Source organism: Eurytemora carolleeae, unplaced genomic scaffold (assembly GCF_000591075.1).
Source record: "Eurytemora carolleeae unplaced genomic scaffold, Eaff_2.0 scaffold29, whole genome shotgun sequence".
Taxonomy (NCBI): Eukaryota; Metazoa; Arthropoda; class Copepoda; order Calanoida; family Temoridae; genus Eurytemora; species Eurytemora carolleeae.
In genome coordinates this window covers 61,637-86,621 of record NW_019396073.1, presented here as the reverse complement: position 1 = coordinate 86,621, position 24,985 = coordinate 61,637, and the positions used below count along the sequence as shown (strand labels likewise).

The following is a 24,985-nucleotide window of genomic DNA, read 5'->3' as shown; positions in this document are numbered from 1 at the left end:
GAACATTTAAAATAAACGTTAAAAAGTTATAAATACACTTGTCAGACAATGAATTAAACCGATGGTTCTTTAAACTGTCATCCTTAGTTCAATTGTTTTTTCAAGATAAACATGAGATTTTGCTCCGAACCATGTAACAGCAGAGAGCATGATAGACGATCAGATCGTATTCGCCATGAATATTATTACATTTTCTCTAGCCCCCCCTTTCCGACTATTTAATTTAGAATTTATTTCTTTACTCCCTTCCCTTTATTTTTTATTAATTTTCTAGAGAATGGTTTTTTGAAGTCCCTCTAATCTCATTTCAATTTTTTACATGGACCTTACTCAACCTATGGCTTGACCTTGATAGCCTGTCCTGCAGAAATTGTCACCCAAACCCTAATTGATGAAAGGGGGAGACAAGGGGCGTTCTAGGGGGGCGAGAACCCCACGGCCTTGCCTATACAGACCCCCCTGACCCAGGGATAGGCTTGTATACCCTTTAAACACGCCTCCAATTTCCGACCTTTTTATTTGACACTTTTTTAACCTCCATGGCACCCAAACAATAAAAGTTAGTGGTCTGATTCTTATTTTTCAATGAGCTGGACTTGAAAATTTTGGGCTATGAACCATGCTTTGCTGGGGGGGGGGGGGCCTGGGAGGCCCCCCGTCTATACTTATAATAAGCCCCCCCCCCCGTCTTTATTGGGTTAATATTGAATTTAAGACTTTTTTAGGGGGGGGGGGTGAACTTCCACTACTATGGGCCAATAGTATAGTACAATAGATGGCAATATAGAATTTGTATACGCTCAGGACAGCAGTATTCTTACGTCACACGTGTCAACCTAGTTTTTGTGTCCGACAAACTTATAAATAATAGTGATAATTTTAGAACAAAGGGCTTATATTACAGTAAAATAAGTGCAATTATATATGTAGTTTATTTTCTTTCCACTTTTTATTTTATCTTGGAAAACTTTTCAACTAATGTGAGAAAATTTAGTTTTACTTGTTATATTTGAAACTTGTGACGTCGTGTATGATTGGTTTATTTCTTTATTTGTTATGGGCGTGAATCAAAAAATATTTCGGCGGCAGAATTCTCACCCCCCTAGGCTAAACTTCCAACGCCCATGAGGGAAATCTTTCTCTAGAATTGAGCCTATTTTATTGTTGGCCTTGTCCTAGATAATTCACTATTGGTGCATTTGAAGCTTGTAAATTAATTTTGATCTTTAACTTACCCCTGCCATTACCCTTTATTAAGACGTTGAAATACTTTATAACTAAAATTAGGTCCCCTTCCACTCATATTGGTGAACATGTAGTAAAAAATTGTTATTTCAGAAGGAAATGGACACGAAACAGTTGGCGGAGCTTCTAAAGGTAGTTTATTCTAAAACATTTAAAAATTTAGCTCAAATAACATTTCTGTTATTATAACATTTAAAAATCTAGCTACAATATTATGTTGGAAATAACAAGTGTCAAACAAATCTTTCATCAATTTTATTTTCTCTATCTTTCTTGTTTTCCTGAAGTATTTTGTAAAATAAAGTATCTGTATTAATAGTTACTTCAGTTATTTAAATATATTTTTCTGTTTTCCAGGGCACTATAGACCCAAATCATAGGAATGAAGCTGAGAAGAAACTAACCGAGGTAAAGATATATCCGGACCCTGAAGAATTATTGACAAAAATGTATCTCTATAATTACTTGACCTTGCAGAAACTTTCAGTAGGGGACATTTTCAAATCCCCTTCCCCCTCTGATGCCTAATTGATTACGATGTTCGGAGGAATAAAACACTGGTTTTTTTCTTCTCACAAAGTAAAAACCCTATCTGACTGAGAGAACAAATGATTTCCTCAAAAAGTGTGATATGCATCCTTTTGATGTTACGAAAGTCATTATAACTATTTGAATTAAAGTTTTTTTGCTTATGCAAAACTTCTATTCTTCAATTTTTTTCTTTTAAATTGATGAATTATTTTATTTCAGCTTCACAAGATTATTGGGTTTGGCCCCCTGGTCCTGCAGATAGTGATGGGTCAGGATATAGAGTTACCGGTCAGACAAGCTGCAGTCATCTATCTCAAGAACATGGTAATATTGATGAGCAAAAATTGAGATGTAAAATTTGCCTTTATTTGCGCTCAGTTTGAAAGAAGCGGACCCTCTCTTTTTTGATTGTCACTAAAGGGTTAGTTTGCTGGTTCTACCCAAGATACCCTGATATATGCTAACAACTTGATTGTCACTAAAGGGATAATATATCTGGTTCTACCCAAGATACCCTGATATATGCTAACAACTTGATTATCACTAAATGGATAATATGTCTGGTTCTACCCAAGATACCCTGATATATGCTAACAACTTGATTGTCACTAAAGGGATAATATATCTGGTTCTACCCAAGATACCCTGATATTTGCTAACAACTTGATTGTCACTAAAGGGTTAGTAAGCTGGTTCTACCCAAGATACCCTGATATATGCTAACAACCTGATCGTTCACTAAAGGGATAATTTATCTGGTTCATCATCAGATAACTTGATTTATGCTAACAATCTGATATCAAAAAAAAGGTTTATTCTTTCTGGTTCGACTCAAGATTTACTGATATATGCTAGCAACCTGATTTTCACGAAAGGGTTAGTATATCTGGTTCTACTCAAGATACCTTGATACCTTATATACATTTATATTAGGTGAGCACGAACTGGAAGGAACGTGAACCTGATGCTCCTGGAGCTCCTGTACCCTTTTCTATACATGAACAGGACAGAGCTGTCATCCGGGACAATATTGTGGAAGCTGTAGTTCACGCTCCAGACATCATCAGGTTAGTTAGTATTTATGTATATTGAGGAGATTAGCATCGTACTTTCACGTGACTCTCTATTTGAATTTGCTGTTAATGATTCACAATCACACCTTTCAATTCGATTGATTGATTTATATTGAGAATTTACGCCGACATTTTTTATAAGTATCTTGGGGATTTCTTCAGTCGATATTATTAGTTTTTTTTTCTATTTCGAAATTTTTAGGGTCCAGCTGGCGGTTTGTGTCAGTCAAATTGTGAAGCATGATTTCCCGGGGAGATGGCCTCAAGTAGTGGATAAAGTGTCCATTTACCTTCAAAATCCAGAACCCTCAGGTATAACTTTCAAACCTTTAGACACAACCTTCAAGTAAAATCTTCAAAACCTTAAGGTATGACCTTCAGTCAGAACCATCATGTAAACTCTTCAAAATCTAGAACCTTCGGGTAGAACCTTTAACACTCGGGTGCCAGGACTTTCAGGAAACCTACAAAACCCATGAGACTTAATTGAAATCTCAACCCAGAATCCTTCAGTAGTACCTTAAAAATTAGAATCTTAACCTTCAGCCTTCAGGCAAACCCAGAAACTAGAACCCTTAAATATAATGACAAACTCCGAGGTAGAACCATAAAGCCCAGAAAGAACTACAAACCTCAGCACAACTGGGTAGAGTCCATAAAATCCAGAATACTCGGGTACAACCTTAAAATTCTGAATCCTCGGGTACAACCATAAAATCCAGAATCCTCGGGTACAACAATAAAATCCAGAATCCTTGGGTACAACCATTAAATCCAGAATCCTCGGGTACAATCATAAAATCCAGAATCCTTGGGAACAACCATAAAATTCAGAATCCTCGGGTACAACCATAAAATCCAGAATCCTCGGGTACAACAATAATATCCAGAATCCTCGGGTACAACAATAAAATCCAGAATCTTCGGGTACAACCATAAAATCCAGAATCCTCGGATAGAAACATAAAACCCGGAACCCGCCTGGATTGAACCTTAAACCCCGGAAACCTTGGCTAGAGGCTTAAAACCCAGAACACTTCCTAAGTTGGTATAAGTGAAAGATGAAAATTTATGTATTTGACTCTTGATATCCCAGGTTGGATGGGAAGCTTGCTCTGTTTGTACCAGCTGACTAAGAACTTTGAATACAAGAAGACTGAGGAACGGAAACCTTTAACTGATGCTATGAATCTTCTTCTTCCTCAAATATACACCTTAATGGTTCAGGTACTACTTGATGAAGTAAAGTTTAACCCAACAAGCCCTGATGCTGAATTTTTAGTGTCCATCTTATGAATCCCTCAAAGAGACATGCGGATACTTATACAGTAAATACATTTTTTTGGTTCATCATGGAANTCATTCTGTGGTTCTTCTTTCAGGTCCATTTCTAGGTTTCGGTGAATATGTTTTAACATTCTTATAACTAGTTTCTTGGTCTCTGGAGTTTTGATAAAAAGGTTTCTTGGTTTTGGAAGCCTCGATAAACAAGTTTCTTGATCATGGAAAACAAGTTTCTTGGTTCCTTTGAATGAGTTTCTTACACTGGTGAATAAGTTAATTGTCATCGTTAAACAAGTTTCTATTTTTTTGTTTGTTACGGGACAGGAAATAAAAAAAATCAGAAATAAGTTCGTTGATTCTATAGTTTTTTTTTATCTCGGGAAAGGAAAAAAAAAATGAGAATTGCGAGAAAGAAATCCATTAAATGCAACAATGATATCTAAAATTCCCGAAATGAGTACGTTATCTGTTCAACGTTCAAAAAAATTATTTAGAAAAAAATAATTGCAGTAATTATAATTACTATTATAGCGTACCGAATGTTTAATTTATTAATTAAGATGATGCCTGACGACAGCGCAGACAGTGTAGCAGTTCAGAAACAGATATTAAAGATATTCTTTGCTCTCACCCAGTATGTTCTACCGTTAGACCTTATTTCAAGGTATACAATTTTTTTGCAACAAAACAGTGGTATAGATTATCAAGAATGATGCTCTGAGGAAAAATTTGAAATCAACTGGCAGTTGTTTCCACCTTTTTTAAATACTTTTTTCACCTAAATCATCTAAAAATTTCTCAAAAAAAGTTGAAACCTTGAATTATTCATAATAATTACAAGCACTTTTTTAGAGAAGTGTTCAGTAATTGGATGGAGATCTTGAGACAGTTGGCGGAGGTCGATGTTCCTGCTCATACTCTACAGGTAAACTGCTCGAACCTTTTACTAGAATTACTCGAACCTTTAACTAGGATTACTCGAACCTTAAACTAGAACTTCTCGAACCTTTTACTAGAACTACACGAACCTTTTACTAGAACTGCTCGAACCTTTAACTAGCACTCAGGGGCGTAAATAAGGATTCTGTAGGGGGGGGGGGAAATTTTTACCCCCCTAGAATTTTTTAACCCCCCCCCCTAGAAAAAAATCATGATGTATATTAAATTATTGGTTTAAGTTGGGTTTGATTTGCATTTTCNTATGACGAGTTGTGTGTGAGTGAACTTTGCTGAAGTAACCGAACTAAAAGTTTAAGCATCTGCAAAATGCCGCAAAAACTTTTACTATCATGAAAATAGTCGTCTTTACACAAGTGCAGACTAATCAATAGGGAATGTATTTTTTTTTTGAAGGGAAGGGGTCAAGGCAACTGGAACTGTTACTTGTAGAGGCAGCAAATGGAGTAACCCCTGCTATTCAGGGCCTGAAAATATGTTCAGGGGTAATTACCCCTAGAATTCTAGGGGGGGGTATTTAACCCCTGGATTCTAGGGGGGGGGTATTTACCCCCAGGATTCTAGGGGGGGGTATTTACCCCCGGGATTCTAGGGGGGGGTATTTACCCCCAGGATTCTAGGGGGGGGTAAATAACCCCAATAACCCCCCTTATTTACGCCACTGCTAGCACTACTCGAACCTTTAACTAGCACTACTCGAACCTTTAACTAGAACTACTACTCGAACCTTTAACCAGAACTACTCAAACCTTTTACTAGAACTACTTTGAAGCTTTTACTAGAACTACTCAAAAATTTTACTAGAACTACTTAAAGCTTTATCTAGCTCTACTCCAACTAGAACTACTCCAGCTAGAACTACTCGTACTTTCTACCAGAACTACTTCAACCTTTTACTAGAGCTACTCGGACCTTTTACGAGAACTACTCGGACCTTTAACTAGAACTACTCGGGCCTTTCACTAGAACTACTTGGACCTTTCACTAGAACTACTCGGACCTTTTACTAGAACTACTCGGACCTTATACTAGAACTACTCGAACCTTTTACTAGAACTACTCGGTCCTTTTACTAGAACTACTCGGTCCTTTTACTAGAACTACTCGGACCTTTTACTAGAACTACTCGGACCTTATATTACTCGAACCACAGGGATGTATCTATATATAAATTTGGCTTGTCTGTTTGTCTGTTTGTATCCAATAAACGTCAAAACGGCTGAATCGATCGGGCCCAAATTTTTTGTGGGACATCTAGGGACCCCAGGGAAGGTTTATGAATGATAGAAATTTTAAAAATTTGTGTTTAAGAGGTTTTTAATTTTGTAAAAAAATTTAAATTTTTGAAAATCCGCGATTTTTTTTTTTAAAAATCCGCAAAACTTTTTTCATCTTTGTTTTGAAATGTAAACAATTCGAACATGTTCCTAATTTAAATAGAAGATGGGCGCGAAGCGCCTTGAATTTCTAGTATTGTAAATTACAGCTTTTGCTCCAATCAAAATCTGAATAACAGGGAAGAGAAATAAAGATGAAGAATGGAAATAAATTTGAATTCACTTCCCTTTGATCTCCATAAAAGCAAGGGTGTATGTTTTCTCAGCCTCATAACTCAATTTGTAGGACCAAACGCAGCCTGTACAAAGTTTGGCGTCTCAAAGTGTCGAATTATCATAAAAAATTGAAAATTTCTTAAAGCGTGCGCGCACCGGCTCGAATTTTCTCTAAACTGATATTGGATACAAAACATATTCCAGAGTTCAGATGCAAAAAAACCGAAATTACATTTTTTCAAACAATTGATAAAAACTCTCGTCCCCTCTCTGCTATGCCTTCCGGAACCACTGTGGTGCCGGGGGGATTCATAAAACATTTACTCCCCTGCATAAAAAATAGAGTGCAGAATTGAACTATAAAAATATTAATTATATATTTAGGCTGATGAAGAGGACAGACCTGAATTAATCTGGTGGAAAAGGAAGAAGTGGGCTCTTCATACCCTTACAAGACTCTTTGAGAGGTATAATTTATTTTATTTGAAAAGCTGGAGAGACCTAAAACCACCTACACCAAGTTGTTTACTTCAAAAAACGAGAATTATTTTGAGAAAATTCAGATTTCCTGCACGTATTAATGTTATTCTGAAATCTATGGGTGACCATTTATAAAATAAGCGATTTTACACAAAACAGCTCGCAAAATAAAATGTCCATTAGTGATATTCGAAAAATAATGCTTTGTGTTTTACTCACCTAATTTTTTTTTCACTTTTACATTTATCATTTTTGAAAGGTATGGTTCACCTGGAAGTGTTACAAAGGAGTATAAGGAGTTTGCTGAGTGGTTTCTTAAAACCTTCTCCGGTGGAATTCTAACATCTATGCTGACAAACCTTGATCAATACAGGCAGAAGATTTATGTTTCTCCGAGGTAAGGTTTTTTTAATTACTTATTTCTTAGATAAGATAAAGGAACCGTTTCTAAACTATCAATTAAAAAAATATAATGTATAAAATCAATAAATCTACATCAACCTTTTTAGAATTAGATGAGTTAATGATTTCAGTGGTCGTAGATTTTGGATATGAATTTACATCCATTATTTCATTGACTGCAGGGTTATCCTAAAATATCATACATTTTGGATATTTTATATCCATTATTAAAGGTTGGAATTATTCCTTAATCTAAAGTGTTTCTAGAAATGTTTGTTCACTAGGGTGATGCAACAGGCGTTGAATTATATTAACACCGCTGTAAGCCATTCCCACTCCTGGAAACTAATCAAACCCCACATGCTTCAGATTATTCAGGTATAAGGTTTAACTGATTTGAGGGGATTTTGGTTCTGATAAATATCCTTTTCCCTCGCCTTCTCTCCTTCCCCTTCTGTTAAGAAATCCCTTACTTTGTGAAGAAAGAATTTTTAAATTGTCATGTGTGAGAATAGTATTTGTTTTGGGTGAAAAGAATTATTTGGGTGTCTCATTTCTTGTTGCTTTAGAAGAAGTGAAATAATTGTAAATGTAAGGTAAATATTATATTAAAATCAGTGAATATTCAGGATATTGTGTTCCCACTGATGTCTTACAGCGAACAAGACGCAGAACTCTGGGATTCGGATCCGTACGAGTACATCAGGATCAAATTCGATATATTTGAAGTAAGTTCTTTATAAAGGGACCATTTAAAGTTCTTTTTTCGTGTTTCTGTTCTTACTTTTTCGATGTTGTTTTTTGAGGTTAACAGTAAGATTGACAAAATTTAAGTAAACGACTGCAAAAAAGGAGTTCTAAGATACTAAACGTTTGCAAGTTTTCAGAAGAAGTTAGATAAGCATTTACATTAAAGAATCTGTAGGAAAGTAAAAAACATTTACGTCATTAACTTATTATATACGAACTTTAATGCTATGAAAATCTGTCGTTTTAATATTGATATTTATCTACATCATATAAACTACAATTTTTTTATATAAGGATTTTGTTTCTCCTGTAACTGCAGCGCAGACATTGTTGCACTCAGCTTGCAAAAAAAGGAAGGAGATGTTACAGAAGACGATGACACTTCTTCTTCAGATCATTCAGGAATTTAATCAACTAGAGAAAATAAACAAGAAATATAAAATTATTTTTTTCAATTGGGGAGAAATGCGTCGGGGTGGGGGGCAGGGGGGTGTATTGATAATTATATGGGGACTTCTTGCCTTGTTACGTTGACCTGAAACTGAAACTAGTAAGGAGCTAAGTTATAATTCATTATTTTCAGGCCAATATTTTTTTATATTAATTCTATAATTGCTTATTTCATACATTTTTGTACTCACATTTCATTTGCATGGATTGGGTTGGGTAATATGTAATTGGACTTTGTTAAAAATATAGGAATTCAATCATAACATATTTATTTCTAAAAGAAGTTAATATTAAATTTTAAAAACCAGGCGCCTGGGACGAATCCCAGTCAGAAGGATGGAGCCCTCCACATGATTGGAACAATGGCCGATATCCTGTTAAAGAAACCAATGTATAAAGAGCAGATGGAGAAGTTCCTGGTTGAGATAGTGTTCAGGGAGTTCGGGTCTCCACACGGACACCTCAGGTGAATATTAGTATATTAGGCGTAGGAAGAAAGTGTAATAATCAAAATTGTAGTTATATAATATCATACTACATTCTTGGAGGATTTGAATATTTTCCCAGAATAAGATTCTTAACTTTTATTTTAACCTTAAAGGGAGTGTTCGCGAAAAATGAAAGGGGGTATAGGCTTAATGCGATATAAAAGCTCTTTTGATCGCTACTAATCTTCCTTCTATCTGTTGCGTCTATAAGGAGAAAATTGATAAAGACGTCTCATACCGAAGAGCGTAGCGCCCATACAAATTGAGGAAGTTGGAACATACGACTTAAACCGTAAAAAAATCAAATTAATATCAAACAAATCATTCAGATATTACAACCTATAGTCATCGATTATCTTTCGCCACATTTGTATATATTTAATATTTCATACTAGTTTTGATTTTTTAAAAAAAAATAATATTTAGCTTACAACTTGTTTTCGAACATTCCTGGAAAATATGAAAATGTCGTCTTCATTGCCAAAAATCCTCGAAACAGGAATAAACGTTTTTTTAAGTAACTCTCAGATCACAACAATTAAAACATACTCTTACTCTTCACCCCGGTATTTGATGAAAGAAATTATTTATACATTATTCTAACAGGGCTCGTGCATGTTGGGTGCTCCACTATTTCTCTGACGTGAAGTACAACAATGAGACGGTTCTTAGGGAAGCTTTCAGGCTCACTGTCCATTGTCTTCTTCATGACAGTGAAGCACCAGTCAAGGTTAAAAACATTTTATTTAAATTTAATTTTAAAAAAATAGCTCCCCCATGCCGGCTATACTTGAAATATTTTTTCCACATTTAAAGTACAAAAAAGCATTGGATTATTTCTTCAACCTCTCAAATATCATATTTCAGTAGAAATTATTGCTTTACGTTCCATTTTATATTTATATTTTATATAAGCGTAAAAATCATTCTTTTCTAATGAAAAGAAAATAAGAATTCTAACGTTAATTCTCTAGATAATGAGAACCAAATATAAAATAAGTCTTTGTAGTGTCAATTTTGCAATTTAGACTTTTGACTTAACTAAACGTTTAGAATTACATTTTTTTTTAATGCAGGTTGAGGCTGCTATAGCTGTACAGATGATGTTAACTAGTAAAGGAGAGGCAGCAAGGCAATACCTTGAACCTCAAATACGAGAAATTACTCTGGAACTCCTTAAGATTATCAGGTAATTCAGTACCCGAGTCCGAATTTAAAGAGTTTAAGTCGCGGCTTAAATTGGTTAAATTGTATTAAATTTTTCAAGATTTAAGCCGGCGCTCAATTGAAACCGGTTTTTTGGGAAATTTGAGGCGCGACTTAAATTCATTAAATTCGGACACCGGTGTGCTAGATATTATTTTCATGGTTACTTCCACCGTTTAGTCGCCCTTTTTATTAAATCAAGTGTTAGCTCAAGTACATATATAAGAATATATTTGAGCGAAAAACTTTTATACAGATATGTAAGTTAAGAACTTCTTAATGCAGCTGCATTTTGTTAAAAAGGACTTGTCACATAAAATTCTTTATTATAGGGAGACAGAAAACGATGATCTGACGAGTGTGATGCAAAAAATAGTCTGTACTTACACAGAGCAGGAATTGTACAAACAAAATATTAAATAAGTCTAAAAGTATTCATGAAGAGACTAAAAATGAAGATTTAAAAATATCCAACCTGAAACACTGAAAAATCTCGTTTATTCTTACAAATCTATATAATTTCTTTATTTTTCAAATTTAAATAATTATTTCTTTAAAACGGTTCAAGTTTAAGATCTAACGTTCTATATATTGCAAACATACAGTGTGGCGTTATTTTTACATAATCGACGATTGTGAATTTAAACATATTTTAAGCTTTCATATTTTTACGATTCAAAATACTTTGGTATAGATTACTTGATAATTTTCGTAATTGAAGATTTAAAAAATATTAAATATATGTATTTGTTCCTAATTATTTCATTTGAGAATTTTTCGAGAAGAATTGTTCAGGACTAATTATAATATCATTTTTGTAGTTTTTCGTTTTAAAGCAAAAATAATACTGTTATTATTGATGTGTAGTTCCCACCCCCCTCTGATAAGTTTGTATTGTTATGTAGTTGGTTCCAGTTGCTGTTGATATCTGCCAACATCTTGTGGGAACATTTGCTCAGGTAGTAGATTTAGATCGTCTTGGGTGGCTGTGAAGCATGATTGATTGATTGGTTGTGAAACATGGTTGATTGGTTGGTTGACTAATAAGTTGATTGCTTGATTGCTTAGATTAGACCAGATGAAAAAGTAGAAAGTACCAAATTTGTCATGAGCTGCGGTTTTTTTGTGCGAGTTTGAGTGGAAGACCGAACTAAGTCTCTTTCCGAGATTGTCGGAAATAATGTGGAAATTTTCCATTTGAGTTGTTAATTGATTGATTAATTGATTTATTGATAAATTAATTGGTATGTTGATATATTAATTTATATATTAATAAATTAATTGATATATTGATAAATTGATTTATGTATTGATAAATTAATATACTTATATTGATAAATTAATTGATATGGATAAATTAATGGATACATTGATAAATTAATTTATAAAATGATTAATTAATTGATAAATGAATAAATTAATTTATTTATTGAAAAATTAGTTATTTTATTGATAAATTAATTGATTTATTGATAAATTAATTGATTTATTGATAAATTAATTGATTTATTGATAAATTAATTGATTTATTGATAATTGATTTATTAATAAATTAATTGATTTATTGATGAACTATTTGATATTTGATTAAATTATTGATCTAATAACAGTGAATGGTAGCATGAAATATTATTTGTTCGTTGTCAGGTTCTTGAAGCAGCTGACAGCGGAGATGAGAAAGCTATCACTGCCATGGGTCTTCTTAACACCATGGAGACCATCCTCGGAGTCATGGAGGAGCGAGCAGAGGTAACTTAAATAGGATGGGTGGAAATTTTAATCTTCCCGAAAATCCTGAAATTGTAAGTATTAAAGTTTTTAATTTTCTTTGAGACTGATTTTTGGATTAAGAATGTGATTTCCACGTTGGTTTATATCCAACCATACTAGTGAATTTTTAGTAATAACGAGTCGGGATCCATAACAAACTGGTTTTGAGATAATATTAACTCCTTAGTTAAGTTGGATCCATATTGCATATTGGCGTTTTTAGTAAAAAACAGTAAACCGGATCTGTGGCAAACTGGATGGAGTTGCACAAAACAGACTTCTAAGTCGTATTATCTAGGTGCATGCTGCCCTGGAACCTGTAGTACTGCAGGCAATTCATCATATATTCACAAACTCAATTATGGAATTCTATGAGGAGGTAACCCTAGCAATACACATATTCTCAATAATTAGTATAAAATGCTTTAAATTTTTCCTTTATTTTAAGTTTTTGGGGAAAATTTACATAATGGAAATTTATTTTCCTTTAAACTCTAATTTGCTACTTCTTATATCTCTGTAACCTGATGTTTGTAGACCTTTTAAAAATTCAGACTATTAACTCTGTTAGAAAAAATAGTACAAGTGCTAAATGAGCTTTTGAGTTTCATATAAAGGAACTGAAAAAATGTTTATTCTTTTACATTCAGACCGTAATACTTTTTTCAGGATAATTGTACTTTTCTTTAATTGTTAAAGGGAGTGTTCGCGAAAAATCAATTTAATTCCAACTAAATCAGTTTTGATTTCTTTTTAAAAATAATATTTCACTGGCGCTGGATTTTCGAACATTCCTGGAAAATATGAAAATGTCGTCTTCATTATCAAAAATCCTCGAAACAGGAATAAATGTTTTTAAAAGTAACTCTCAGATCATAAAAAATACAAAATATTATGAAATATCAACTATTTACGAATGCGTCGAAAAATAATCGATGATTATTGTTTGTAATATCTGAACGATTTGTTTGGAAATAAATTGATTTGTTTACGATCCGAGTTGAATGTTGAATCTTTCTGAATTTGTATGGACACTACGTTCTTCGGTATTAGTCCTTTTAAACAATTTTTTTCCGTATAGACGCAACATATAGAAGTAAGATTAGAAGCGATCAAAAACGCTTTTTTATCGCATTAGGCCTATATCCCCTTTCATTTTTCGCGAACACTCCCTTTAACCTAAAATTAAATTTTTTTTCAAATGTTCACCAAAAGATAAGGTCTGATTTAAATTTACTTAGGCCATGTCTCTGACCTGTGATCTCACAACTAAGGCCATTTCTGAAAACATGTGGAAAATGCTGGAGGTAAGAAGAGAATAAAAACGCCAGATATTTGGAATTATAAATCATTTATATTTCAATTAAACTTCAGATGGCTTGGTAGGATCAAGGAAGGTTGTAGTCGTAAAGAAATTAATAGTTTGAGAAAATGAAACCTTGAGCTTTTGGCGAACAAAAGCCTTGGGTTTATGTTTTCTCTAAAAATTGTCTCCCCCAGTTACATTTTTTAATTTTTATTTTTCAAAAAAAAATATTAAGAAATGCAAATATGAAGTAACAAACTTTTACGTTTAAATTGTCAGTATTGTACAGCTTATATTTATTTAGGTGATGTACACTGTATTCCAGAGAGATGGAGTGGACTATTTCACCGATATGATGCCAGCTCTTCACAATTATGTAACTGTTGACACAGTGGTAATTATTAGTAATTAATAATTAAAAATTTATTTAATTGTTAAACTATGGCGCCGGATGCAAGTCAATTTGGAATTAACTGAACATTAATTTAGGCGTTTTTGTCTACCCCAGACTACATGATGGCGATGTACAACATGGCTAGAACTATGCTTGAGGTAAAATTATTATTATATTTTGCTAAGTTTAAACTTATGTGCTTAATCTCGTTTTTTGCCGAATATGGGGGAAATTAGTTTTTTGAAAAAACTCGCAGTATATTTTTAATTTAAAAAGCACTTAAATTTTGAATAATCACTTTGGAGTTTATTTGTTAACTGGAACTTTTTTTTTTTAAAGAGTGATCCAGGGGAGGATCCAGAATGCCATGCTGCTAAATTGTTGGAAGTTATAATTCTCCAGTGTAAAGGACTAAATATAGATCAGGTGAGAACAAGGAAGTGAGTGACCCGTCCTGTAAAAAATAAATTAAATTTGAAATAAAAATTTCAGATTTCCCCCCCCCCCAAATTTCCCATAACTAGATTACCAATCTAAGATCGGGGGGTTTTACGGATCTCTTATTAGTGGAAAAAAATTGGATATATTAAGAACTCGGTAATTTTAGTAATATTTTCCGGACGTGTGTCCGAATTTAATGAATTTGAGCCGCGTCTTAAATTCTTTAAATTCGGCCTCTGCTCACCTAGTGGATTGAAAAACGTTTGCGTTTCCAGTCCAGGGAACCATTATACTGCGGAACCGGATCTTGAGAACTTGGGGAAGTAAGATGATTTACTTTACAAGGAAGTCTCGAGATCTTTTTTGTTTAAAATGTTATTTGAAGCGGAATTTAAAGAATTGGAGCCACGGCTTAAATTTAAGCCGCGGCTCAAATATGGTTGGTTCCACTTAAAATTGTATTCAAATTTTCAAGATTTAAGCCGGCGCTCAATTGAAACCGGTTTTTGGCAGATTTAAGCCGCGGCTCAAATTCATTAAACTCGGACACTGGGAAGGTAATTTCAGCAAAAACGGTTGACGAATTAGTAGTTAGTTATGATTTTTTTTCATACTTTTTCCACCGATAAACAAATATGTTGTTGACTCGAGGTTACCTTTAGAAACAACTTTATGTACAATCAAACCTTGTTTGTTTATTTAATCATTTAATACCTAGGTTATCCCGATCTTTATTGAATTGGTGCTGAAAAGGTTGACCAGGGAAGTTAAAACATCAGAATTGAGAACAATGTGTCTCCAGGTATATTTGAAATAATAAATGTCAATTCAATATGATTAACTATTGAAGCGGGCACATGGGTTGCTTGAAACAAACATCCAACAGAAAAATGGGGACTTTTTTCGGGGGTTTGTTACATTGTTGGAAACTTATTTTTTTCAGGTGATAATAGCAGCCATGTATTACAATCCTGTACTTCTGGTGGATACCTTGGATAAAATGGGAGAAAACGTTTTCGCTCAATTTATTCAACAGTGGATTCATGACACTGACTGCTTTATTGGACTCCATGATAGAAAGGTTATACATTTAATACCGACTAAAAATTCGTCTTTTTTCTTCTCGTACACTCATAGAAAATTTGGATTCAGCGCTGAAATCTAAAATGTTTAAAATAAATAAACATTGCGTCTTGAGAAATGTTTTACTATTGAACAGCCTGTTTTCTCCGCCTTTGTTTCATGCAAATTCATTTTTATTACCGATTGTATATTGTTGGATTTATTTAGATTTGTGTGCTGGGTCTTTGTCATTTGCTGCAAATGCCAGATAAACCTGCAATAGCTGCTACTGCCCAGCAATTGGTTCCTTCAATTATTCTTCTTTTTGATGGGCTCAAGAGAGCTTATGCAGCAAGGTAATTGATGGAATTTGAATCCACAAACGTGATTTCTGTGACAGAATTTTCTGCGATTTGTTGTCACTTCACTTGAATTTCTTTTTTAAATATTTCTACTTCTTAGTAACTTTATTAATCATGAATATACAACAAAATATATGAATCTAAACAAATTATAGCAATATATATAACTGCGATTGCGATATACTTTAATTTCAACTAATTTTTTTATCGTAGTTAACTTATATCCAACTTTTTGTGATAAATAAGGAAAGATTTAATATTCGCAATTTAAGCTTCTATCTATTTAGGAATGAGGATGATTCTGATGACGAAGATGATGATGAGGATGGAGAGGATGGAGTCGATAATGAACTGCTGGACTCCGATGAAGATGAATTAGATGATGACGGACAAGTGTATTTAGAAAGTCTTCAGGTATCTTCACATTTTTTATGGTTAGTTCAAGCATCCCTTTTGATGGAATAATATTAATTTTCTTATATTGAATATATTTTTAACTTGTCATATTTTTTACATATGAAATAAGCCACATGAATATTTGATAGATATTTTTTGTCATTTTGTCTGTCCCTTCCTTTAGACCTATTTTCTTTCTTACTTACCTTACCTTACATCTAAAACTTTTCTACAGCTTTTTATTTCGTTCCTACCCGTTTTTACCGTATCGCATGGAGACGACCAATATGGCTTAACGTATATCTGAATCAAAAGTTCCTATCTAAGTTTTAATTCTTTTTCTTATCAAGTAGTTGATATAATTTTTCAAATGTGTCTGGTAAAACTAAAGTCCTGACTATGTATCAGAAAGATTTATCTATAATATGTTCAGGAAAAGGTGAAGAAGGCTGGATCAGCTGAAGGGTTTAAGATAACTGCAAGTATCGAGGATGCCGAGGATAGTGAGGATGATCTCTCTGATGATGATTACGACGGCTGCGAGGAAACTAGTCTGGAGGTATTAATTGACTTTAAAGTATCTTAAGCTATATTGGAGTTGGATAAGTACAATGAGATGTATAAAATTGTGGAATAGAAACACGACTTTAAAGCAATCTTGCGTATATTTTATGTTGTTAAAAAAGGGTCTGTGTAGACTGAACAATTGGCGTGTATTATGTCCATTATTTAATTTAAAATCATATTTATTTCTTTTCTACAGTTTTATGGTCGGATCCCACTGTAGAAGAGTAAGAGTAAGAATGAGTTTATCAGATGTATGGGAAATAAATTGTTTGTCTTCTTGACAAAATCGAGTTTATAACGATCAAATTTCGTTATTTTTCTAATGCAAAAGTTTGGTTGATTTTGTTGAGTGTATATTGGATAATTAAAATAAAAGTGTAGGAATCATAGTCTAATCTCAATCTGATCCGGGACTACGGAAATACTCTCGTACTAATAGTTGAAGAGTTCAAGAGTACTATCTAATCTTTATTCTTCGGTTATTTGTGTAAACTGAAATATACGATAGTGAAATAGCAAATATAGAATACATTTAATGACAGAACATATGCTAAATATCAAATTTATAAATCTACATACCATAAACGCTCAGGTGAGTCAGTAGCTCCTACATCTTAAACGGTTCGAATATAACTGATTTAACCTTGAAGTAGGGCTATGCTCAATGTTTGTAAAAAATAATTGTAATGTTTACATACAGTATACACAGTTCATATAGGGTGGTTGCAACTATCACTTAGAAATAATGCTATTCATCATAATATCCTATAAGAGTGAATCGTCACGAAACAGATTTGCAATGGTTTTAATCTTTGCAGCATGCTCGTAACTATCCGCCCCCGCTTTATTTATCACACCCATAAAAAGACTGAGGGGTTCAATCTGGATCCTTTGCAGATTCCATTTCATGATTTTCATTACATCTGCTTAGAATCTTGCTTAGAAATATATTAGATTCAGCATCGATTTTTAAATAATTCAGTAGAAACAATGATAATTGTTTAGGCCTATACCACACCATTAGATGACGAGGAAGGAGAAAATGTTGATGAATACAACATTTTCAAGGAGGTAACTCTAAGCACATATTTAATGATTATTATAATTGATACCGACCTTATCTTAATTTACTTCATTAAAATGATCAGGAGCAGAGACATAACATTTTGGAAGCCTCGTCCGATCCTGTGTAAAACTGTGTCGAATATTAGAAAATCTCTCCGTTAACTTTAGCTAACTGAGCTAACCAATATTGTTTTGGGAACAAACAAAAATCATTAACAAATATCTGAACCCTCTTAGATTTTTTTTCTGGGCTTTCTGAAATCCTAGGCATAAACGTAGTCCTAAACCCAGAACTCCATTAAGAGAAACTTATAAAGAGAGGTTGCAGCAATCCATTCTTATGGTTGCGAACTGCAAAAATAGGAGATTTTTCGTCAGAGCATCAAATTAGGAACTCTTCCAGAAATAGTTTGAAATATAAACATTGTATAAACTTTACTACGTCGACGGTTAGGGTTTCTCGAAATAGGGAAACTTTCAGACTTTTACTCGTATAGCTGGTGTATTAATCGATTTAAGCATTATTAATTGTTGAAAGTAAACCGAGAGGTTTTCGAACATTCGACAAAGTTTTACGCCAAACGGAAGCATCACACTACAAAGCATTACTTTGAAGACCACTTTAAATTAAAAGCTATATATACACTAGAGTACTTGTAAAATTAATTTTTTAAAGATTATTGAGGCTTGAAAACGCTAATTCTTGTTTTTTTTGGATCATCCTCTGGATCCAAATAATAATTCCTATTGATCTCAAAGTTAGACGAGGGAGGGAGCCCTCCGCCATGCAGGCACGAGCCTTCCAGATTATCTGGACAGACCTAGCCTCCGCAATGCAGTACGAGCCTCCGCCATGTATTAAACGAGCCTCCGCTATACAGCATAGCTTCCTTATAACCAGTGCTTAGGATTCATTTAATTTTGATGCGGATCCGGATCCGGATCCTGGATCTGCACTGGGAAAAAATGGATCTGGATCCAAATCCGGATCCGGATCCAGGTCATTTCTATAAGATTTACTGAATCTTTTTAACAAAAAATAATTTTCAAATTTTTTGTTTTATTTTTTTCGCATATTTTTATCCTAAAACTTGATGAATCATTCAGATATGAGGAAATTTTTACAATCTCTCTTTTCTTCAAAAGTTCAGATTTTGGATTTAGAAGTAAAAAAGGTTTTTCGCAGTTTTTGGTTGATATTTTACCCCTTGGATCCGAGCCAAAATCTTGCGGATCCAACGGATCCGGATCCTAAGCACTGCTTATAACTCTTGGTTTTTACATGTAATATATTTTTTTCCTTCATTTTTTTAACATAGTTGCACACAAATTTTATCTGAGATTTATGTAGTTTATTGATTGTCATGATTTGTAACTTATATTGACTCATAAATCGGGTTATAAGATTTATGTTTTACAATAAAACATTACTTACACAGTAAGGAGGCTATTTGGAAATTCATTTCTGAATTGATCTTAGTTTATTTTTTTAATCTTTGATAGAAGCAATACTTAGGAAATTTTAGAGATTCAGATTATTTGTCAATGTCAAATTTTTGATTATCTTTTTCTGATAAAAATTTCAAAAAAGGTATCGCTTAAATCAAAGATTATAAAATATTAAATAAAATTACTTTCAGAATTTTTTCTCTGAATGTTTTCCTTTTTCCTCAAAATTGTTCGTAAAGTTTTATAAACTACTTTACTAGTCATAATTATTCACTACATATAATAATTGATTTATACTTCTGATCTTTGATAAAAAAAATTATCCCACTATAAAATGCAAACAGTTTTACTACATATAAAAACCAAGAGTTTTAAGCATCGTTTACTGTATAGCGGAGGCTCTTACTGCATGGCGGAGGCTTGGTCTGCCTTGAAAATCTGTGAGGCTCGTTTCTGCATAGCGGAGGCTCATGGCGTCCGAGGATTCCCTCCCTCGCGCTCGACTGAAGTGAGCTGATTATATACAGTTCAATTGAGCATAAACAAAATTAAAATTCATTATTTTTAAATGAACTAAATAAAACATATATATTTTCTTTCTCAATTTCTCCTTCTAACCCACCCTTGCTCAGTTTATCCTCTCCACCCGTCCTTGCTTAGTTTCTCTTCTCAATCTATCCATGGATATTGGATATAGAGGAGTAAAAGAGTATGAACGAATTGGGAGGAGAAACTGGTCAAGGATTGATTGAGAGAATTAAATGAGAAAGTAGAAATTAAGAGTAGAAACTAAAATGCTATGTCTTTGCCCCTTATAATTTCTATGAAGTACATGTATGAAACGGAAGCACTGTACTAATTTAACAGAATAGCCCCAAAAATTGTTTTTGTTTTTTAACCGGTCTTAGTTACAAATTCAAAATTTTGCGTTGAAAAGTATATTTATTATTATTGATCAAATATTTTCCAAGGTTCTTGGGTGTATTCAAACTACTAATCCATCCTGGTATCATCAGCTTACATCTCATCTATCCGAGGTTCAAGGTAGGTCATTCAGTTGGAGTTATTGGTTCCTCAATGGAGTGGATTATACTAAATATTGGAGTTATAGGTTCCTCAAGATAGTGGATTTTACTAAATATTGGCGTTATTGATTCTTCAAGAGAGTTTATCATACTAAATATTAGAGTTATTGGTTTTTAAGGGAGTTGATTATACTAAATTTTGGAGTTATTGGTTTTTAAGAGAGTTAATCATACAAAATATTTGAGTAATTATGTCTTCAAATACTAAATAGTAGGAGTTATTGGTGTAATAAATACAATTGTACATACCTAGATAAATTATGTTGTACATTGTCTGTAAATCTAACTGCGCTAATCCTCGATTACGCAAAACCTGTGATGCGACTAGACTAGCTACGTATTTTGATAAGCTTAACTACGATGATGCAAATGCGCAAATTTTATAAATGCAAATATTAACTTAACATGCAACATAGATTTCTAAATACACATTAGTTGGTATTTGATTACAGGGAATTAAGTAATTTGGTCCTCATTAAAACATACGAGCTGAGATCCTGCCCATTGGTTAAGCATTGATCGACTAAGCGCTTGTTTCCATGTTGACACTAATAGCTGAGCTTGTGTACGTGTTGACATTAATAACTGATAAGATCGTGTCAATTGGTTAGGCATTGATCGCTTAAGAGCTTGTGTCCGTGTTGACTTTGATAGCTGAGCTTGTGTCCGTGTTGACATTAATAGCTGATAAGGTCATGCACATTGTTTTAGCATTAATTGCTTAAGATCTTGTGTCTGTATTGACATTGATAGCTGACGAAAGCGTGCCCATTGGTTTGTCATTGATCGCATAAGAGCTTTTGTCCCTGTAACATTGATAGCTGATGAGTTGTACCTGGATGATACAGGCCTGGAAGCAGTTTTATAAGTACGGCATTTACTACATTGGTTCTTTAAGGGAGTCAAACATACTAAATATTGGAGATCTTGCCTCTTCAAGGGAGTTAATCATACTAAATATTTGAGATATTGGTTCTTCAAGGGAGTTGATTACACTAAATATTGGAGATCTTGGCTATTCAAGGAAGTTAATCATACTAAATATTGGAGTTATTAGTTCTTCAAGGGAGTTATTTATACCAAATATTTGAGATATTGGTTCTTCAAGGGAGTTAATCATACTAAATATTGGTGTTATTAGTTCTTCAAGGGAGTTAATTATACTAAATATTGGTGTTATTAGTTCTGCAAGGGAGTTAATCATACTAAATATTTGTGTTATTAGTTCTTCAAGGGAGTTAATTATACCAAAAATTGGAGCTATTGGTTCTTCAAGTGAGTTAATCATACTAAATATTTGTGTTATTAGTTCTTCAAGGGAGTTAATTATACCAAAAATTGGAGCTATTGGTTCTTCAAGTGAGTTAATCATACTAAATATTTGTGTTATTAGTTCTTCAAGGGAGTGGCTCTTCAAGTTTTACATAAAGCTGATAGAAATTTTTAAGAATTTTATTTTTGTATCTTTGTGCTCAGGATTGACTTATATGAATGGGATTAAATACCAATTATATTGAAAATCCAATTTTTTTGGTATTCGATCTGGGACACCCTAATGGTCAAGGAAATCTTCTATAATAATTCAAGATTTAAAAAATAATTCGTTTGTTGACTTCTGTTCTTCTAGCTGAAGTGCCCGGCATTGCCAATGAAACTGAAAACATAGATTTTTGAAAAAATAAAAATAGGAATTTATATTTATCAGTTAAGAGCTTTATTATATAGACTTTATTGTTATTATCCTCGTATTCAGGTAAAGCTTTGACTGAAGTGATCACCCTGAGCAACCAAAGGCTGGCTGAGAGGGAAAGTAGAAAAATTCAACAACAAGGAGGTAAACTTTTCGTTTTCTTAAAGAGGATGTCGTTTCAATTTCAAGTGCAACCTTCCATTTAAGAAGGGATATGCCTGAATCACAACAATGCCCTTAAAACCTTTATGTGTAAATTTTTCTCACTTATAAATGTTCAATTCTGACAATTTCCAAGCAGAGAAACCACAATTTAAATTAATCAACTTTCAAAGATAAGGTTATGAGTTTATCTGATACATATTTATCAGGAAAAGCCAAAACCTTTGTGAATAGGATACGTCACCTGTTTTTAATGGGGAGGGACTTAAAATTAAGACCTTAGTCCATTTAATAAACAATGAATCTCATTGCGAAGTTAGAGTATTTTTGTAATTGATGTTTATTTTAGGATATCAGTTTAATCAACAAGTTGTTCCAGGACAATTCAACTTCGGAGCCCCTGCTACATCACCCTTTGGAAAATAGACTCAAAATTCATAATTTCTCAATAGTTTAAAAATATTTTCCGTAAACTCATCTCCCGAATCAATAATTTCCTTTCAATATTGTAGACTTTAAAAATATCTTTTGGAAAAATTTAGAATTTTGTGTATTTAAAACAAGTTTAGAGAAAGTTTGCAGCTTAAACATGTAGTGCTTCATGTCCTTAGTATTTGATACGCCTCCATTTTACAACCAGTCTTTATTTGCATTGTTTTGGATATTTGCTGAAATGAGAGTTTATAAACGAAATCAACTTAGACATTTGTTTTTGTCAAAACGCTACTTGAATTAAGGTTCTTGAATTTGGGTTTTATTTTAAAAGGGGGGGGGGAGTCAGCTAACTAATTATCTGATCTGTGACACGTCGATTGTCAATTGTCGATTGTCGATTAAATCTTAAGTCTTTTTGTGAATCTAAACCATTTAAATCCTCCGTCAAGTCTAGCATGAATTAAAAGGTTTGGATACGAGTACAGGAGTGAATAGAATTTATCTTTATTGGGATATCCCCTGAGTCCTTGTATGACGACCTACTCCTAAACCTTTTTATTTATTGAAATATTTCCTGCTGTTCACAGGATATATGGCTAGATAAATCCTATTTTTTGCTATATATCTAGCTATATATTTGCTGATGTTCACTGGATATCTAGCTAAATATTTCCTGATGTTTGCCGGTTATTTAGCTATATTTTCCTAATGAATTACCAGAAATCTAGCTGAATACCTGGCTCTATTTACCCTGTATGCAATGTCCCCTGCGTCAAAATGTATCCTGTCTTCTGTGATAATAATGTATAAAGAGGTGCCACTGCCCACTGTTCAAAGCAGACGATCTAAGGGGGTTCTACTTTCATAGAATCTGTCATAAAAAATATTTTTTATTCGTTGCTTGGACCATGCGCCGTCCGAACAAGAATCAACATAAAAAATGAAAAATTGAGATTTTATTTAAATTGTTTGCTTTTTTGCGCGTGTGCACCTCTTGTCAAATGTCTTGTCATATATTATGTATTTTTCTGAAATATATTTTTTAATCTTCTTGTTCTTCTTATGAAATGCGACCCATATACCTACAGTCTTGTCCTGCATACTTTTTAACTTCAATGTATTAATTTTGAAGTTTTTTTAATGTTCTAATTTAAGATAATTCAATTTTTCATCTTAACAACGCTTATGAAGAATGACAGATTTACAAATGGTTAAAATTCCACAGCTTTGTCCAGAAATCGTTAAAAAAGATCAAAAACGTTAGTCGTAATAAACAAAATAAGCTTACGTTCGCTCAATTCGCTCAAACGATGTTTAGTTCAATTGATATGATTGATTAATCTTTGAACCTACAGCTACGATTGAGTTAAGACTTAAAGATGCACTTGATTTCTACAATTTCTTTAAAATTCTTTAAATTCCCTAGGTGGCATTTATTGAAAATTTCGATTATAACTCAGAAGCATGCATATTAATATATTCCGAAAAAAATTAGGTGTTTTGACTTGAATCCTGATGGTTCATTTTCAGCAGTGTGCACAAACAGTTACAAAATTAGTTTTAACATTTCGACATGTAAGATATTTTGACCTTAAAATGAAGAAAGGGGAATATTTTCTGCAATATTTTTCCGAAATTTGTAAGAGATATTTCTAAAGTGCACTCATGGGGTCGTGGACGATTTCCAGCGACCGGCAATTGCAACATTCTAGAGGTTTCCCGGAGTCTAAGAACCACGGAACACCCACAATTTTCAACTTCTCTGTATAACATAACAATGGGTTTGGGAACATTATATTCGAGAAGAAGTTGTTAAGTATATTTGGTGGAGTTGCCGTGGGAATGTATGACGTCAGTAAGTGGGTTAACTTTTTCATTTTTATTTTGAATTCGAAAGTTCACAAACTTCTTTTTTAAGAACTGCCTTGTAAATTCAAGTTGAACTTGAAACAATAAAGATGATGTGATTCGAACTGGGCATGAGAGATAGGATCATTCATGGGGCTAAACTAATATAGAATTTGTTCCTTGATAAAATTGATCGTTTTTAGATTTTCGAAATCAAATTTCGAGAAAATCGCAATGGTTAACAAAATCTTGATCTCTTAGATTGTGAAAGTCGTCGATTATAAACGTGCAGAAGGTATAATTAATGAAAATTGTTGATGCAAGGATCCGAAACTTAATGGGGTTAGTTAATATTAATGCGGAGACATCAAGTAAGGAACTGTTTTGTGTTGAATAATAGATATGAAATATTCAATCTTGATAATATGAACGTTCCTGATTTTAAACGTTCTTTTCAAAAATTTTCATTCCGTTCCTTCCATTCTAATATTTTTAAGAACGCGTTCTATGCATTCGTTCTTTTTTCAGGACGAT

General features: G+C 33.2%; 1 protein-coding gene across 7 annotated transcripts; it reads left to right on the top strand.

The window, feature by feature from the left end:
* The first annotated feature begins 1,276 nt into the window (after nucleotides 1–1,276).
* Nucleotides 1,277–23,654, top strand: LOC111713232 (importin-7). 7 transcript variants are annotated; one of them, XR_002767643.1, is made up of 34 exons: nucleotides 1,277–1,377; nucleotides 1,603–1,653; nucleotides 1,996–2,100; nucleotides 2,710–2,843; nucleotides 3,052–3,161; nucleotides 3,946–4,076; nucleotides 4,694–4,797; nucleotides 4,986–5,058; nucleotides 7,028–7,110; nucleotides 7,383–7,520; nucleotides 7,810–7,903; nucleotides 8,155–8,253; nucleotides 8,570–8,677; nucleotides 9,034–9,191; nucleotides 9,820–9,943; nucleotides 10,290–10,402; nucleotides 10,752–10,815; nucleotides 11,325–11,378; nucleotides 12,067–12,168; nucleotides 12,488–12,568; nucleotides 13,431–13,496; nucleotides 13,800–13,889; nucleotides 13,985–14,047; nucleotides 14,229–14,315; nucleotides 15,049–15,132; nucleotides 15,274–15,411; nucleotides 15,621–15,748; nucleotides 16,042–16,168; nucleotides 16,584–16,709; nucleotides 17,723–17,788; nucleotides 20,203–20,275; nucleotides 22,070–22,150; nucleotides 22,518–22,905; nucleotides 23,324–23,654. XR_002767643.1 is itself a non-coding variant. In XM_023488088.1 (34 exons), exons 1-34 carry the CDS (start codon nucleotides 1,345–1,347, stop codon nucleotides 22,735–22,737), a joined length of 3,162 nt encoding a protein of 1,053 aa, XP_023343856.1. In that variant the 5' UTR covers nucleotides 1,277–1,344; the 3' UTR covers nucleotides 22,738–23,654. The 7 variants fall into 7 exon arrangements, 3 of the variants coding, with proteins under 3 accessions (XP_023343856.1, XP_023343835.1, XP_023343828.1); XR_002767641.1 differs by having other exon boundaries at nucleotides 23,299–23,654; XR_002767639.1 differs by having other exon boundaries at nucleotides 23,233–23,654.
* Nucleotides 23,655–24,985: the final 1,331 nt, after the last annotated feature.